Below are 17,940 nucleotides of genomic sequence, written 5' to 3'. Positions count from 1 at the left end.
TTGCTACTAAAGCCCTTGACCATGTACGGAGTACATTTTAAGCTTTGATTTCCCCTGTATGACGTAAACCTTGTTTGCCTATATATTTGCTGTTTGCTCAGCAGAAATGAAAATGCACATTTTCCACCAGAAACAGTGAGCAAGCTTGCATTCAGCTAACCTAGTTGAGCATTGTGTGATGAACAATATGAACGCAAAGAATAAAGGGAAAAATTAGAAACAGGAGAGCACACGACTAATATATACCGCTGCCCTGGAACTGTTCATACCATTTGTTTCTGCATCTCCTAAGAAACAAATCACTGTCAGTGACGTGCAGGCGCCCCAAGCACTGTTGCTTGGCTTGAGACTTGTACTATATATGCTGTTGTCTTGTTTCAGTTCAGTACAATAATTTTGCCATTTGCCAATTTTATTTGTTATAGTAAAAAAAAACTAATAGTTAAGAAGAAGACGTGGCTTGTAAATATACAGCAGCTAGCTTTACCCCACAGTTGTTGGTTGACTGAAAGTCTGAAACTGTTACTTTCATGGTCACATTGTTAGGCAGAGAACAGCCACATCCATGTTACAGCAACCCAAGCTAGGCGTAGCATGATGAAAACACGAACACCATAGACATAACCACAGCCAAGAGAAATTCTCTAGATTGGCACACGCCATCTTGTCAGAGAGGTGATCACATCAGCAAGAACTCCACGCTATCGAAACCAAAATCACTTTGAACTCTGAAATCTGATCTGACGATGACTGCATCGAATCTGGACAAACAAGATAAAGAAAGATTAGACATCACAAAAAAAAAATCTGCCGATTTGTGAGTTTACGACCTTAAAGTAACAAGCTGCAGGTACTTAGGTAGTATCATAGGGAAGAGGCAGAATAGTATTCTCGCATTGTTAATATTCACCTCAAGCTGCAGGTACTTAGTTTTTTTAATATTGTAATTTGTAATACAAGTTGGAACACATAGCCATAGTAGCATGAACATAAATAAATCATTCATGAAAAACTTAATCATGCAGAATTGGTAGTTCATATATACAACCTGGCAGTATAACAAACCTATAATAAACAGAATAGGTGCCGTCTAACACCCCAGTATAAATATGAGTCACAAGAAGGAAATAACATACAAAACTTTATGTTCAAAAACCATTCGCTGCAAAATAGATGGGCGTCGCGAGCAAGTAATCAGAGGGATGGTTCGCAAATTTTTTGTTCAAAAACCATATTATCACGCATCTTACATAAAGCCCGGAATTAAGTAGCAAGCACGATTCATAACTGCTTAAAACTCTCCTAGCAACCCCCTGAACCAAAGCACAAAGGTCATCTCTACCTAGCAACTCACATGAATCTGGCAGCAACACATTCAAAGAACATATGATCTGCGTCTTCAGAACCCTCACACATCCCATTGTCAGGTCGTCTTCTTTTTCGCAATTTGAACCTCGAAGGCAACTTGTCAAGCAACGGCTGCCAGCCACCTCATCAACCCCCCAGAAACTCTTCTTCATACAGATTTACTCCACTTGCATGAAAAGTTGTTTATATATGAACTAGTACTAGTAGTAAAAAAAAACACCAGATTTATCCAGGTGCCACACCACCTCATCAGCCCTTGGTACCAGATGCACATTTCTAATTCCAATTTCACTTATAGGAGAATTCCAAAGCTCACATACTACGTTCCTCCACACCAAAATTTGTCCTGAAAGAGATCATCACCCACTCCCCGTTGCAATAAGCTTCGGAAACGTAATGTCTGAATCACCACATATACTAAAGAGAACAGGGAAACTAATGCAAGAAAGGTGCATTACCAGACCAGAGATCATTCCGAAAAACAAAATTCCCCCATTTTATACGGGCCCCCTAATCCAGATGGTTTCTGCAAACAATGTCTAGGCAAATTTCTGCAATGAAGATTATTTATTCTTCCTGATGATAGTGTTGTTTTTCAATATGTACAGGCTGTAGCCACAATCACAGTGGATCACCTTTGTTTGCACATTTTTATCGTATGCGTGCATTGCTGATAAGCACTCCCTTGATCTTTTGAGGCTGATTTCAGGATGTTGAGATAAAATTTCAGTTGCCTGTGAGCACAAGTTCTTATTTAGAGCAAGGACCCACGATCTTATTTGTGACCGCAGCAGTTATGCAGGTGTATTTTAACAAAACATCGTGATATAAAATTATACATGTGAGGATGAACAAAAGAAAACAAAATAAGGAACAACAAGGAACACAATTATGTTCCCGAGCTTGCTTAGTTATCCCACGAGCACAAGAAAGTAGACACTACTAAATCAAGTAAACAATAGTCAACAATTGCAACAAGAAAGTAATCAATGAACAAGTTGTGTGATAATTAGGAAGGAAAGGAGTTAACTAGGATGCCGTAGAAAGTTTACCACTGCATATTTGCGTTTGAAGACCACAATGATGGCGGGAAGTTGGTATATATGTGTGTCCCCGACAACTTATGCCTGCTATGACCTGAATAAACCATCTGAAGCTGCAACGTCTTGACATTGATCGAAAAATATTCAAAGCGCGGGTTCTCTTGAGATATGTCTGGTGTCCTTGTCAATAGCAAATACCTTCCTGTTGCAGCTATGATGAAATACCGGTAACCAGAATCTAGTGAGATTGTCTTCTCCATTTTCCACTGGCTGGGATTCTCCCCTTTGTTCCACGCAAAGGTATAGATAAGGTCAGACGATGCAGATTCACCATGGAAACCAAAGATCCCAAGCCTGCCTTCCCCTGCCTCCACAATGGCAAAACCTTCCTTTCTCCATTCTCCAGGTGGGGGGACAACAAGGGAGAACTCCATCCTTGTTGTGTCAAGCATGAGCAACTTTTTCCACCTGAAGAGCGTACAGTCCCAGCAGAAGCAGCCATAAGCATAATGGTGCCTGAGAAAAAGAGGGTGGACGGGTGACATCATGCCGGACTCGCTGCTGCAAAGGGCCAAATCACTCCAACCCTTGGATGCAGCAGCTCTCCATTGTCCGGTGCTCGACGAGAACACGAATGCGGCCAGCTTAGTTTCGCAGTATGCCATCAACATCACTTGGAATGATGCCTCTTCAACAGCAGCTTCCTCCTCATCGTCGCCGAGGGGAAAGACAGAAGGCTTGCACCGGCATCTGCCTAACAAAGCGACTAGGTCGTCAGGTACTGGGGGGAGCACGAGATGCCATCGGCACAAAGGGTCGCACACGGCGGGCTCCCGGCTGACCTCGCCCATTTTGGGCCAGCGCTGGAGGAGGACGCGGCCGTCGCGGCTGTCCTGGACGGTCCAAAGGCCATGGGAGGGGAGGAAAGAGAAGGAGAAATCGGGGCGAGGGCGAGCGCGCGGGCGGCGGGTGCGGAGGGGTGAGGCGGTAGTGCTGGATGGAACCCGTGGCGGTCGAGGAAGCCGAGGAGTGGTGGTGCGTGGAGGCAGCGGAAGCGGCGGAGGAAGGATACGTCGGTGGCGAGTCGGCGGAAGCTGACGCAGGCCGCGGAGGCGCGGGCGAGGTCAGCCAGGTCGGGTAGGCGGAGGAAGATCTCGGTCAGGAGGTGGTCGGGGAGGTCCGTCAGAGACGATGCCATCTTCTTCTTGCTGGTTGCAATTGGTGTGGAGTGGGGAAGCTCGTTGGGAGGAAAAACCGGCCGTCGGAGGGCAGCCGCCGCGCCGCCGGGGAACCCACGGCGAGATGGGAAGGGGAGAGCCGGCGGCTGCGTGCGGAAGGGAGAGTGAGTCGAGTCGTGTCCTGTGTTGGCTGCTAAAATGGGCCCTTAACCGGTAACCCAACAACGAGCGCAGTTTTCAGGCCCAGCCTTTTTTTTCTTTTTGCGAAAGATAACTACTTCATCCGTTCCAAAGTAATCAAAGTTAACGTGTTTAACTTTGACCCGAAAATATACAAACATGTACAAACACCAAGTTAGCTTCATTCGATTCTTTACGAAATGTTTTCGGGATTGCTAAATCTCAGTCTCGGTCAATGCAATATGTGTGGGAGGATCTTACGTGGAGATCCATGCAAAAAGGAAAAAAATTACTCTAATTTTTTATTTCTTCTTTTTCATATGTTCAATCACTTTACTAAGAATTGGTTAAATCTTAGTCGACTGAGATCTACCCACACCAACAAAAAATTATGTACCGTACATTTGTTATGTTCTTGATCTTGGCACTTTCAAATAAGAACTTACTAGAGTTGCAAATGTGGGTTAGAATAGTGAATCTTCCTTTCAATCTTCATGATGAGAAGTGGAGAAAGTCTATTGCTGCCCAGATTGACAGAAACGCTATATATGTTTAGTTTGATCATGTTGTTGGATATCTCAGTGCGAGAGTCACCGTTGAGGTGGAAAAACCCTTGTGGGGATGGATTTGGATTGAATCGTCGAGGCAACATTGTATGGACCCATATGATATTCAATATATGTTTAGTTTGATCATGTTGTTGGATATCTCAGTGCGAGAGTCACCGTTGAGGTGGAAAAAACCTTGAGGGGGTGGATTTGGATTGAATCGTTGAGGCAACATTGTATGGACCCATATGATATTCAGTATGAGAATGTCCCTCTTTTTTGTTTCTTTTTTTTTCTTGAATGCGCACAAGCATGCGCATCATATATATAAGAAAGAACGGGGGTAAAGAGCCCCAATACAGCGTTATGGGCAAACTCGCCCAATCCACCTAGATTACAAAAGCGGACTACTCATGATCTACCCACCGCGCCAAACTACCAAAGAAATCACTCATATCACCTTTAAGGAGACCGGCTGCAGCCCACGCCTTACCCTCCTCCAAGATTCTAGTACCGATGCGTGTGGACGAGGGCGACTCGCCATCAAACACAATACCATTCCTATGCTTCCATAACTCCCAACAGACTAGCACCAAGATCGTGCGGTGGTCTCGCAGCCGCCCATCCGCGCTGAACTTGCTCTGGCACCAAGTCACCAAGGTGTCGACCGTGGTGGGCACCCAGTCAGGTCTACCAAGAGCCGTGCAAACCTCATGCCACACCATCCTAGCAAAGACACATCCCAACAAGATATGATTGATAGTCTCTTCACTTTGATTGCAAAGCGGACACGAGTCCTGGTGTGGTAGTCCTCTCCGAGCCAGTCTGTCGGAGGTCCAGCATCTGTTCCGCAAAGCCAACCAAGAGAAAAAGCGACATAGCCGTGGTGCCCTTGACCTCCAAGAGAAATCCGCTGTTGGGCTGACCACCCTTCCTACGAACTTGGCTGCATAAGCCGATCGAACAGAGAAAGTTCCATTGCTCTCCCAAGCCCAAGAGAGCATGTCCGGGGAGTCGGGCTGTAGTTGAATGATGGCCACTCGATGCCAGAGGTTCACATACTCGCGCAGCTCCTCCAAGTCAAGATTTGGGTTAATATCCAAAGGCCATGAGCCCTCCTGAATAGCCGTACGCACCGACATGCTGTAGCGCTTCCTCGGCGGCACCTTAGCATAGATCTTCGGGGCGAGATCCTGGATCCTAGACCCGTCCAGCCAGCGGTCTTCCCAAAATAATGTACTCGAGCCGTCACCCAGCTTAGTGTGCGCGCCCGAGCGAAATAGTTGTAGGGACTCCGTGGGAACAGGGATGTCAAACTCGTTCCATGGTCTTAAGGCATCAGCACGGCGCAACCAAGGCCACCTCGCCTGCATAGCTATGTTCAACCATTTCAAGTCTGGAACTCGCAATCCACCTGCCCATTTAGGCGTGCATACAATATCCCACGCAACAGAGCACTGTCCACCGTTAGCCTCCGCTTTTGCACACCAGAGGAAACCTCTGATGATCTTGTTCATCGCTTTAATTGTCTTGGCCGGCAGATCCAAAGCCATCATGGTGTGAATGGGAATGGCACAAAGAACCGCCTGCACAAGCAGAAGTCTTCCACTCTTGGGCATGGCGGAACCGCGCCATGTGGGGAGGCGTCCTGCCAGCTGGTCAACCAGGTACTGCAGCTGCGCATGAGTCTGCTTCCGAATGGTGAGGGGTAGCCCTAAGTATTTGCATGGGAAGTGGCTGAATGGGAAACCCAGTATTTGCCCCACCAACATCTTCTGATCGTCCGAGCAACGAATAGCGAAGGCCGCGCTCTTGTTATGGTTTACCCGAAGTCCAGAAGCCACGCCAAAAGCCTCAAAGATGTCAGCCGTGACTGACAATTCCAAACAGCCCGGCTTGACGAAGAGCATCACATCGTCCGCGAAGATGGATATTCTCTGCTTCAGCCCAACTCTTGCCAGCGGGGAAAGTAAGCGGCGAGAAGCAGCCAGCTCAAATAACTTATGCAGAGGCTCCATTGATCAAGATGAAGAGCAAGGGAGACACCGGATCGCCTTGGCGTAATCCACAGTAGTTAAGAATATCTTTACCGGGCACTCCATTTATCAAGACCCGTGTCGCCGCCGTGCCTAGTAGACCAACAATCCAAGAGATCCATCTCTGACCAAACCCCAACCGGGTAAGAACCTCAATCAAGAAAGGCCATTGAACAGTATCAAATGCCTTAGTGATGTCCAGCTTGAGCATTACCGCCGGATCTCCCAACGCATATAGCCTCCGCGCCGTGCATTGGACTAACATGAAATTGTCATGCAAAGATCTCCCTTTCACGAACGCGCTCTGATGCACACCCACCAGTCTAGGAAGATCTTCCGCCAACCTGATCGCCAAGACTTTGTCAAATAGCTTAATAGCTCCATGAACAAGGCTAACCGGGCGAAAATCCTTAATGTCCACAGCCCCATCCACCTTCGGGAGCAATGATATGAGCGCTTTATTAATCACCTACAAGCCTCGCATATCACCAAGATAGAACGTGTGGAATGCGCGCATTATATCCTCCTTAATGATACCCCAGCATGAGGCATAAAATCTCCCAGTAAATCCATCCGGCCCAGGGGCCTTATCCAAAGGCATAGACTTAACAGTCCGCTCCACTTCCTCTGCCGTAAAAGGAAGCTCAAGGTGCGAGAGGTCTAGAGTGGGGAGATCCAGAGCATCAAGATTAATGGTGTGCGCCCGTTGGGTGGGAGTGCCCAACAGATTGTCGTAGTAGCCATCCACCATTGCAGCAATGTTTTCCTGCCCCAAGAAAGTCTCTCCATCCTTAGTTAGCCGAGTCATATAATTCTTCCTTGTTCGGTGCCTCGCATGACGATGAAAAAAACTCCGTATTCGCGTCACCATCTTTGAGGAAGATCATCCTAGATCTTTGCCGGGCTATCGTCCTTTGCAGCGAGCATAGACCGAGGAGCTTGCGTTTTAGAGTACGACGGAGAGTTACTTCCTCGACGGAGAGTATCCTAGTCTCGGATGCCAAGTCCAAACGATAGATCAGCTCCATTGCCACCCCAACCTGAAGATTTACATTACCGATCCACTTGTCACTCCACCTCTGCAGGGCTTTGGCCGTAGCCCCTAGCTTAAGGTGCAAAACCACATAGGGGTTGCCCAAAGAAGGGATCGAACCCCAAGCTGCCTGAACGATATCCATGAAGCCGTCCACTTTAGGCCAAAAAACTTCAAAACGGAAGCGACGGCCAACCTTCCACTCGGCGTTAAGCTCAAGGAGCAGGGGGCAATGATCTAAAATGGACGAACCCAAGGCTCCCAGGAAGCATGAGGGATGAAGGTCATCCCAGTCATTCGTCGAAAGAACATGGTCGATTTTCTCCAAAGTAGCCAGCTGCCGTTCATTGGACCAAGTATATCTTCTTCCGTTGAGGTACACCTCCTTGAGCTCAAGCCTATTAAGCGTGGACCGAAACCGAGACATGATCCTCCTGTTAATTGCTTGGTTGTTCTTATCCTCGGGGTTTAAGATGAGGTTGAAACCCCCAACTATGGACCAAGGGCCAGCATGGAGATCACGTATCTCACAAAGTTCCTCCATGAACGCAACCTTGTCCGCATCAAGTTGAGGGCCGTATACCCCAGTGAGCCACCAATGAGACCCATCGTGCGGCTTGACCAGCGCCATTAAGGTGTTATCCGTATAGTGTGGGTTGGGCAATGCCACTTGTGTGGCATCCCAAGCCAATATGATGCCGCCACGCGTGCCAGCAGCTAGCAAATAAAAAAAGTCGTCAAATCTATTACCCATACAGTGATGAATTACGTCCAAAGTTACAACTTCGAGCTTCGATTCCTGAAAGCAGACTACCAATGGTTTGGCCGCCACTACTACTTGATAGACTGCCGTCCTTCTCGCCGGAGTATTCAAGCCCCGGACATTCCACACAAGCACTTTATTTGGTTGTGCATCCATAAGAAACACATCCACAAAGTCCACCAAAGCCAGCAAGATCATGCCGCACCTACCACACCGGCGGGCTGCTCCTGTAGCGGAGCTGCAGGGGGCTCCCAGCCAAAGAGGGCCAAGATAGCAGCCCCCTGATCTAGGAGGCAAAGCCCTGGGCCTCCAGATCCATCTCCGCGTCGAACCCAACCTCTAGGGAGCCGGGCGTTGGTGCAGCCAGCGCATGCAACTCATCCCGCAAAGATCCGCATGAGAGCGCCGAAAGGCTCACCATGCACGGCAGCCGAGGGGGGGGGGGACGGCGTGGCAAATGCAGGGGAGGGGGGCAGCCTCGGATCCATCGTTGGGCACTGGCCCACCGTGTCACCCACTCCCGTATCCTGCTGCCTTGGGGAGCTGGCCGTCGTCCTACCAAGATGCTTCTGACGCACCTACTGCGGGAGGATAGGCTGATCCTCAGATAAAGCCGCAGCATGCATGTCATGTGGGGTTGCGTGATCGTCTGCAAAAGCCGCGCCATGCAAGTCCAGTGGGGTCGGCTGGTCGACAGAAGCCGTTTGAATCGGGGACAGCCCCGCACGCGGCACCGAGCCGGCGGAGGAACGAGCGGACTCCGGCGACCTCTCCCGAGCCGGAACCCTACGTGGAGCAGCCCCATGCCGGCGACGGCGTGATCTGGAGCGACCACGCCCGCGACGACCCCCAAGCTGCCCATCAGAGTCCTCCTCGGCCGACGACGGCGGCGGCGGAGGAGATCCTGCCGGCGGCCACGGACCTACAATCCTAGGAGCAACCGGCGGCGCCTCCTGAACGATATCCACCAGGTACCAAAGCGCGTCCGGAAGGCCATCCTCCCGCTGGATCGAGCGTCTCCCTGCCTCTTCCACCACAAGAATGCGCCTTTGAGGGATCCTCGCCGGGTCGTCCGTGCGAAACGCAGACATGTCGTCCCGCCGCGTCGTGCAGTCTGCCACTCTGACCACGATGCCAAGCCCCCAGGGCAACGACTCCGCCGCCCGCCGAGACCAGGCATTCGCCGGGACGCCGAAAAGGGCCAGAGGCACCAGAAACGGCATGGTGATCGGCGTGGCCCGTGCGGAGCGCGTCCAAGGCAGTAGGGTCGACACGTGCAGCTTGAGAATGGCAGTTGAAGTTGAAGGTGGAACTGGGTTTACATCTCCGGCAAAGATAAAGACTTATCTGAACAAGAGAAAGGGAGGACCTCAGACTCTAAAACATGTGTACAGAAAAGTAGAAATGCCTCTCCTTGTCAGGAAAGGTGATCATGTCTGCAAGAAACTACACGCTATCAAAACAGCAACCACTTTGAACTCTGAAAGCTGATCCGATGACGATTCCACTGAATTTGGACAAAGAAGACAGAAGCTTAGATGCCAGATCAGAAACTTGGGGTCCAACTTGTACGAATATTCGAGAACTTACAAGTTATTAAACAAGCAAATCATAGGCGATTATGTAGTACTACCTCCGTCCCAAAACATAAAACGTTTTTGCAGTTCAAAGAGGTAGTATCACATATATATATATAGGTAATACCGATCTCAGCTGAATCTGAAATGTGTGACAGCAAACACTCGCTTCAGTGTTCTCAGCACTGCAATTTGTCACACAGGTTGGAATACATAGCCAGACAGAGGCATAATAAGGAAATGAGTTGCAGAATTGATACATTCATGTTCCAGGAGGTGATATACTATCTAGGAACCTAGTAGTCCAGTATATAACAAACTTGTAACTAAAAAAAGAATTGAAAGACCCTTGGTGTATTTGGTAGCGAGAACCAACACACTAGGTGCCGCCTGACATCCCAGCACAAAAATGAGTCACAGAAAAGAAAGAAATACAAAACAGGGTGTCCACATAATAATAATTGCTAATACACGATCATTGTACTTATTTATTTTACCTTTGTTTCATGGCTACCGTTTGCTTGCGAAATGGAAGGCACTGCGTTCATCTATATCCATCAGCCATAAGAGAAGAAGCTGTATCAATCAGAGGATCTGCAGGTCGCCCCCCCTGTTGATGGATGGATGGTCCTCTCAGCTTAGCGCTGCCCTCAGCCCAGTGGAGAAGAGCAATAACAAACAACCAAATTCTTTTTGCCTGACTTTACTTTAGGCCAGGAACAGCCACACCATTTGCTACAGTACCATCAAAGCTAGAAGTACCATGAAAAAAAGATCACCTTACACATGACTACTGCCAGATGAATTCACTGTCATGCGCCATCGTGTCAGAAATGTAGGTGATCACTTCTGTCACAACTTACAACCCCATGCTATCAGAACCGCGGTCACTTTGAACTCAGAAAGCTGATCTGATGACGACCTCCACCGAATCTGGAGAAACAAGAAAAAAAAAACTCAGACAACACACAAGATTTTCCATCCAATTTGTGCATATTAATTCAGGAGTCGTACAACCGATACACAGTCGGACAGAGGCATGTGAACATAAAGGAATTCAGTCCTGTAAAACTCATACATAATTGGTCGTGCAGGAGTTCATTTACTGCCTAGGCACGCTCTATCAGTATAACAACTAAGGAAAAGAAAGAACCTGTGGTTTTGGTATCAAGAAAAAAATACAATCACCTGAAAACTTTTAATTTTCAGTCAATCATCTCTGCCAACATGATTTTTTTGGAGATTCAGAGCACAACCATGATACTGAGGATCTAAGAGTGTGGCAGAGATATTGACTGCAATAAAGAATAATTTCAGTTGGCCATGCTGATAAGCACTCCCTTCGATCTTATGAGGTTGATTCAGATAAAACAACATCGTGGGATAACATTTCAGTTCCCTGTGAGCACAAGCTCATCTTATTTACAGCAGTGAGTCAGGATACAGTTATGCAGGTTTATCTTGAAACAGCATCACAAGATAAAATTATACATCTGAAGATGACTAAAAGAGAACTTTTCTTCCTCCTTACATCTATCAAAAGAAAAGGTGTACAAAATGATCTGTCTTTGCCTTGAATCAATTTTCTCGAGGTGAAAAAATCCCAGATAAACTGGATATAAAGTTGTATTCCTTTACGTTTATCTTGACAATCAAAACTACTTCTCGAAAAAAATTATCATGACATAGTTGTTTCAGTGATTCCATCAGGAGTTCAGGACTGATGCACAAGCTACTCCTAGTGTGCACGATTATTTCTCTTGCGAGCCCCATTCTCTTAAAATGGCGATCGAAACAAACAAGACAAGAAACACAATTATGTTCCTGAGCTTTCTTAGTTTTCCCATGAGCACAAGAAGTTAAACACTATTAAATCAAACAAGAATCACCAATTGCCAACATGAACATGAAGCAATAGACAAGTCATGTGATAGTTATGAAGGGAAGGAGATAACTTGGAAGCAATAGAAACTTTACCGCTTCATATTCTCCTTGAACACAACAATGATGGTGGGAAGTTGACATATGGGTATGTCTGATACTTAGAATGGTGTTGCGTCTCATAAACCCTCTGAAGCTGCAACGTCTTGACATCCATTGAGAAAAATCCAACAAGTCAATTCTCTAGAGATGAGGCTTCAATCCTTGTAAAGAGCAAGTACCTCTGTGTTGCATCTTCGATAGAATATTTGTACCCAGAATCTAGTGAGATTGTCTTCTCCATCTGCCACTGGCTGGGACTCTTGCCTTTGTTCTGTGCAACGGTATAGCTTAGATCGGATGCAGTTTCACGGTGGAAACCAAACATCCCAAGCCTGCCTTCCCCTGCCTCCACAATGGCTATACCTTGCTTGCTCCATCCTCCTGGGGGGAGGTCAGCAGTGGAGAACTCCATCGTCACGGTGTCAAGCAAGAGCAACTTTTTCATCCCGAAATTCAACCAGTCCCAGTAGAAACAGCCATAAGCATAATGGCGCCTGTGAATATTGCCCTTGCCAAGGGCCAAATCATTTAAATCCTTAGGTACAGCAGCTTGCCATTGATCGGTGCTCAAGGAGAAGTAGAAGGCAGCCGAACTCTTTTTGCAATGTGACATCAAGATGACTCTGAATTTTATCGCTCCAGCCGACGCCTCCTCCTCGGCGAGGGGAACGAGGAAGCGCGTGCAGCAGGCCTCGATTACCAGGGGGAACGGGTGCCCAAGCAAAGCGGCTAGGCCGTGAGGCAGCGGGGGGAGCAGGACGTAGCATAACTTCTGATAGAAGAAGCTGCATCAATCTGAGGACCCTCTGAAGATGTCTCACACACACACACTCTCTCTCTCTCAGAGTAGCTTTGCTGATTCTTCAGCTTTTTTCCATCTGTAACATGTCCATCCATCAGGTAACTTCATGAAAGTCGTCATGCCGTGGCAAACAACCGAGTCCAATTACATGCTGCAGTAGGGTTGGGCTGGCTTGATTACCAGTCCTGTTACAGCATTTTCGCACCTGTCAACTTCACCTGTCCAGGCTCATCGTCATATCTGATACAGTTGAGAAGAAGAAAAAAACGAATTGCAGATATACAGCCACAATTGTTGATTGACTGGAACTGTAAATTCATTGTCACGTTCAATTAGACAGGAACAGACGCATCGATGTTATGGTGACCGAGGCTATAAAGTAGCATGAAAACAAGGACAACATACACATGGCCACAGCCAATTGAAATTCTGTAGATTGTCACGCGCCATCTTGTCAGCAAGGGGGTCACATCTATCTGCGAGCTATGAAACCACCATCACTCTGAACTCCCAAAGCTCATCTGATGACCGACATCCAGTTCTTAGGCATGTTACAGTAACCGAAACTAGACGCAGCATCAAAACAAAAACAACAGAAACAGCCACTGCCAGGTGAAATTCTGTAGATTGGCACACGCCATATTGTCAAAAAGGCGATCACATCTGCGAGAACTCCATGCTACCGAAACCATGGTGGCTTTGAACTTGGAAAGCAGATCTGACGAAGAGTACATCGAATCTGGGCAAATAAGACAAAAAGCTCAGACAACAAATAAGGTTTTCCGTGCACATTGAAGAGTTTATGAGCTCCAAGGAACAGAACTGTAATATCACAGGGAAGAGGCATAATAGTAGTGTTACATTGGTAATATTCATCGCAACTGAATTTGAAACATGTTAATGCAAAGACTCAACTTTATTGTGTTTAGCACTGTAATCTGCACTACAAGTTGAAACACATAGCCATATTGGCCCAAACATACACAAACTAGCCTTGAAAACTTAGCCTTACAGAATTGGCACATTCGTGTTGCAGTTCATATACTACCAAGGCACCTAGCAGTATAACAAACCTCTAACTAAAGAAAAGAAAGAAACTGGGGGTGTTGGTAGCAAGAACAAACATACTAAGGTGCAGTCTGCCATCCCAGTAGAAAAATGAGAAACGAAAAGGAAAGGAAGACAAAACTTTGCCCCGTCTAGTTTCATGTATCTTACAGATTTGCTAATGTACAATCACCTAAAACCTTAAGTTTCAGTCAATCATCTCATTCACATGATTTGCTTTGAAATTACATGGAGGATCTTGTGGAGATTGACTGAAACAAATAAGATTTCCTTAAAATGCCTGTGCAATGATGAGCACTCGCTTGATCTTATGAGGTTTATTTCAGATAAAACAGCTTGTGAGCACCGAGCTGAGCACAAGCTGGTATTATTATTATGTAGAGCGATGAGCTCACAGGATGTTCTTATAATTTAGAGCAGTGACTCAGGATCTTGTTCATGACCTTAACAGTTATTCAGGTTTTTCGAAACATCTCAAGATAAAATTATATATGTTAGGATGGCCAAAATATAACTCTCTGCCTCCTTATACCTATCGAAAGAAAAGTGTACAGGATGAGTTGTGCTTGACTTGAATGAAGAAATTTTCTCAAGGTGAAACAATCCTAACTAAACAAATTTTACACTTGTAATCCTTCTGCTTTACCTTGACCATCAAAGCTACTCCTTAAAATAATTATTGTGATCTGTTTTTTTTGGCGATTCCATCAGCACTCATGCATAAGCTACTCATAATGTGCAGGATAATTTTTTTTTACCAACCTCAGTCGCTTAAAATGGCAATTGGAAAAAACAAGACAAGAAAACACAATGATGTTCCAAAGCTTGCTTAGTTTTCCCACAAGGACAAGAAAATAAACACTACTAAATCATGTAAACAAGAATTATCAATTGCAATCAAGCATTAGACAAGCTGTGTGATAATTACAAAGGGAGGGAGCTAACAAGGATATGATAGAAAATTTACCACTTCATACTGCCCGTGAAGACAACAACGATGGTGGGAAGTTGGTATATATGTGTGTCCCATACCTAGGCGAAAATTGTTTGGCACAAACCCTCTGTAGCTGCAACGTCTTGGCGTCCATTGAGAAATATTCATCAACGAGTAAACTATGTACAGATGAGGCTGGTTTCCTTGTCAAGAGCAAGTGCCTCTCAGTTGCAGCATCAATAAAATGTTTGTATCCAGAATCTAGTGAGATTGTCTTCTCCATCTGCCACTGGATGGGACTCTCGCCTTTATTTCGTGCAACGGCATAGCTGAGATGAGATGTAAAGTCACCATCGAATCCAAAAATCCCAAGCCTGCCTTCCCCTGCCTCTACAATGCCTACACCTTTTGTACTCCAATCTGCAGGTGGTAGATTAGCAATGGAGAACTCCATCCTCCGGATGTCAAGCACCAGCAACTTTTCACTCCTGATTATCACCCAGTCCCAGTAGAAGCAACCATAAGCATAGTGGCGCCCGAGAAAAGAAGGTGGAGCTGTGGCATCATGACCAAGTCATCAATGTCAAGGGCCAAATCATTCCAACTCTTGGATGCAGGAGCTTGCCATATTCCGGTGCTCGAAGAGAAGACGAAAGCAGACAGCTTAGTTTTGCAATGAGCCATCCAGATGACTTTGAATGCTGTCTCTTCCGCCGTCTCCTCCTCGCCGAGGGGAACGAGGAAAGGCTTGCACCGGGACCTGCTGTACTTGGGGAGCAGGTGCTCAACCGAATGGGCTAGGTCGTCAGGTACCGGGGGGAGCAAGATGTACCGACGGTGCAAGGGGTCGCATACCACGAGCTCCTGGAAGACAGAGGGCTCCTCGCCCTTCTCGGGCTCACGATTGAGGAGGACGCGGCCGTCGCGGCAGTCCTGGACAGTCCAGCGGCAGTGGGAGGGGAGGAAGGAGAAGGAAAAGTCGGCGGCGAGGGCGAGCGCGCAGGCGGGTGAGGCGGCAGGGCAGGATGGAACCCGTGGCACTGGAGGAAGCCGAAGAGTGGTGGTTCGTGGAGGCGACGGAAGCGGCGGAGGAGAGATGGTTCGGTGGCGAGTCGGCGGAAGGAGGCGCGGGCGAGATCGTCCGGGGCGGGCAGCCGGAAGGAGGATCTCGGTCAGGAGGTGGTCGGGGAGATCCGTCAGAGGCGACGCCATTCCTCTTGCTGGTCGGAGGGCGTGGAGTGGGCAAAGTGGTTGGGGGAAAGTGGTATAGGCCCGCGAGGGAGGTAGAACCGGCCGTCGGAGGGCGGAGGAGCCAGCCGCCGGGAAACCTCGGCGAGATCGGAAGCGGAGGATCCGTCCGGAACCCTCGGCGGCGGTGCTGTTGAGATTGGTGCTACTTTCACTCGTAAGTACAAAACGTTGCTGGCTCTTTTCTTATCTCCAGTATGAAGTATGAGTGTGCACGTGCAATGCACGTATCACAATCTATAGTAAAAAAATCTATTTTAAATCTTATTTTTTGCGAGTTTTTATACCGTCATTTCAATTTGTCTGATGCCCAACTATGTGAGCACGCGTGTAACACACGATTCATAGGCACGTCTTCACATAAAATTAACAATCATAGAAATATATTATAATTTGTTACAAAATATTTTAAAAACAAAAACTAAGTAACATTATCTACTCCCTCAGTCTTATAATATAATAGCATTTTTTACACTACACTAGTATCAAAAATGCTTTTATATTATGGGACGAAGGGAGTACTATTTATTCTTTAACGGTGATTCTTTGTTGAAGGTCCATTTGTTGATGTGATCTATGATGCTTCGTTCCATGGATAGGATATTCTTTTAGAGTTTCATTCCCTTCACAGTCCCACTCCTTGTTACTTCTCATATATGATTTGCCTGAAGTCAAACTACATAAAGTTTGACCAGCTTTATAGAAAAAATATCAACATTCACAATACAAAATCAATATCATAGGTTGTGTCATGAATTTAATTTTTATATCGTATAACTTTAGTATTGTAGATATTGTTATTCTTCATATAAATATGGTCAGCCTTTATAAAGTTTGACTTCAGACAAATTTTATATGCGGAGTAAAAACAAACAGGAAGGAGTGTTGGGGAACGTAGTAATTTCAAAAAAATTCTTACGCACATGCAAGATCATGGTGATGCATAGCAACGAGAGGGGAGAGTGTGATCTACGTACCCTTGTAGATCGACAACGGAAGCGTTAGCACAACGTGGTTGATATAGTCATACGTCTTCACTGTCCGACCGATCCAAGCACCGTTACTCCGGCACCTCCGAGTTCTTGGCACACGTTCAACTCGATAACGATCCCCGGGCTCCGATCCAGCAAAGCTTCGGGGATGAGTTCTGTCAGCACGACGGCGTGGTGACGATCTTGATGTTCAACCGCCGCAGGGCTTCGCCTAAGCACTGCTACAATATGACCTCGGTGTAATATCGTGGAGGGGGGCACCGCACACGGCTGAGGAACGATCACGAAGATCAACTTGTGTGTTCTAGGGTGCCCCCCTGCCCCCGTATATAAAGGAGCCAAGGGGAGGGGGCGGCCGGCCAAGGAGGGGTGCGCCAAGGGGGAGTCCTACTCGCACCGGGAGTAGGACTCCCTTCTTTCCTAGTTGGAGAAGGAGAAGGGGGAAAGAGGAGGAAGAGGGAAAGGAAAAGGGGGGGGGGGGCGCCGCCCCCCTTCCCTTGTCCTATTCGGACTAGGAAGGGGAGGGGCGCGCGGCCACCTCTTGCCTCCTTTCCTCTTCTCCCTCAAGGCCCATGTAGGCCCAATAACCCCCCGGGGGGTTCCGGTAACCTCCCGGTACTCCGGTAAAATCCCGATTTCACCCGAAACGATTCTGATATCCAAATATAGGCTTCCAATATATCGATCTTTATGTCTCGACCATTTCGAGACTCCTCGTCATGTACATGATCACATCCGGGACTCCGAACAAACTTCGGTACATCAAAATGCATAAACTCATAATAAAACTGTCATCGTAACGTTAAGCGTGCGGACCCTACGGTTCGAGTACAATGTAGACATGACCGAGACACGTCTCCGGTCAATAACCAATAGCGGGACCTGGATGCCCATATTGGCTCCTACATATTCTATGAAGATCTTTATCGGTCAGACCGCATAACAACATACGTTGTTCCCTTTGTCATCGGTATGTTACTTGCCCGAGATTCGATCGTCGGTATCTCAATACCTAGTTCAATCTCGTTACCGGCAAGTCTCTTTACTCGTTTCGTAATACATCATCGCACAACTAACTCATTAGTTGCAATCCTTGCAAGGCTTATGTGATGTGCATTACCGAGAGGGCCCAGAGATACCTCTCCGACAATCGGAGTGATAAATCCTAATCTCGAAATACGCCAACC

The 17,940-nt window shown here is 47.0% G+C and overlaps 2 protein-coding genes across 2 annotated transcripts; both read right to left on the bottom strand.

Annotated features, from left to right (window-relative positions):
* Nucleotides 1-514: 514 nt before the first annotated feature.
* On the bottom strand, nucleotides 515-3,724 carry LOC119328327. Its single transcript, XM_037601325.1, has 2 exons — nucleotides 2,421-3,724; nucleotides 515-761 (listed from the first exon to the last, which is right to left on the bottom strand). Coding segments are annotated over exons 1-2 (843 nt in total). The 5' UTR covers nucleotides 3,263-3,724; the 3' UTR covers nucleotides 515-760.
* Nucleotides 3,725-12,809: 9,085 nt separating this feature from the next.
* Nucleotides 12,810-15,900, bottom strand: LOC119330726. Its single transcript, XM_037603844.1, has 2 exons — nucleotides 14,547-15,900; nucleotides 12,810-13,250 (listed from the first exon to the last, which is right to left on the bottom strand). Exon 1 carries the CDS (start codon nucleotides 15,723-15,725, stop codon nucleotides 15,009-15,011), a length of 717 nt encoding a protein of 238 aa, XP_037459741.1. The 5' UTR covers nucleotides 15,726-15,900; the 3' UTR covers nucleotides 12,810-13,250; nucleotides 14,547-15,008.
* Between the last annotated feature and the right edge of the window lie 2,040 nt (nucleotides 15,901-17,940).

Source organism: Triticum dicoccoides, chromosome 7A (assembly GCF_002162155.2).
Source record: "Triticum dicoccoides isolate Atlit2015 ecotype Zavitan chromosome 7A, WEW_v2.0, whole genome shotgun sequence".
In the NCBI taxonomy this organism is placed as follows: Eukaryota; Viridiplantae; Streptophyta; class Magnoliopsida; order Poales; family Poaceae; genus Triticum; species Triticum dicoccoides.
The sequence above is the reverse complement of the archived record's forward strand: the minus strand, read 5'-3'. Positions and strand labels throughout refer to the sequence as shown.

What these genes read in the sequence shown, in the direction of transcription:
- LOC119330726 (XM_037603844.1), bottom strand. Translation starts at nt 15,725, where the DNA reads ATGGCGTCGCCTCTGACGGATCTCCCCGACCACCTCCTGACCGAGATC.
- LOC119328327 (XM_037601325.1), bottom strand. Translation starts at nt 3,262, where the DNA reads ATGGGCGAGGTCAGCCGGGAGCCCGCCGTGTGCGACCCTTTGTGCCGA.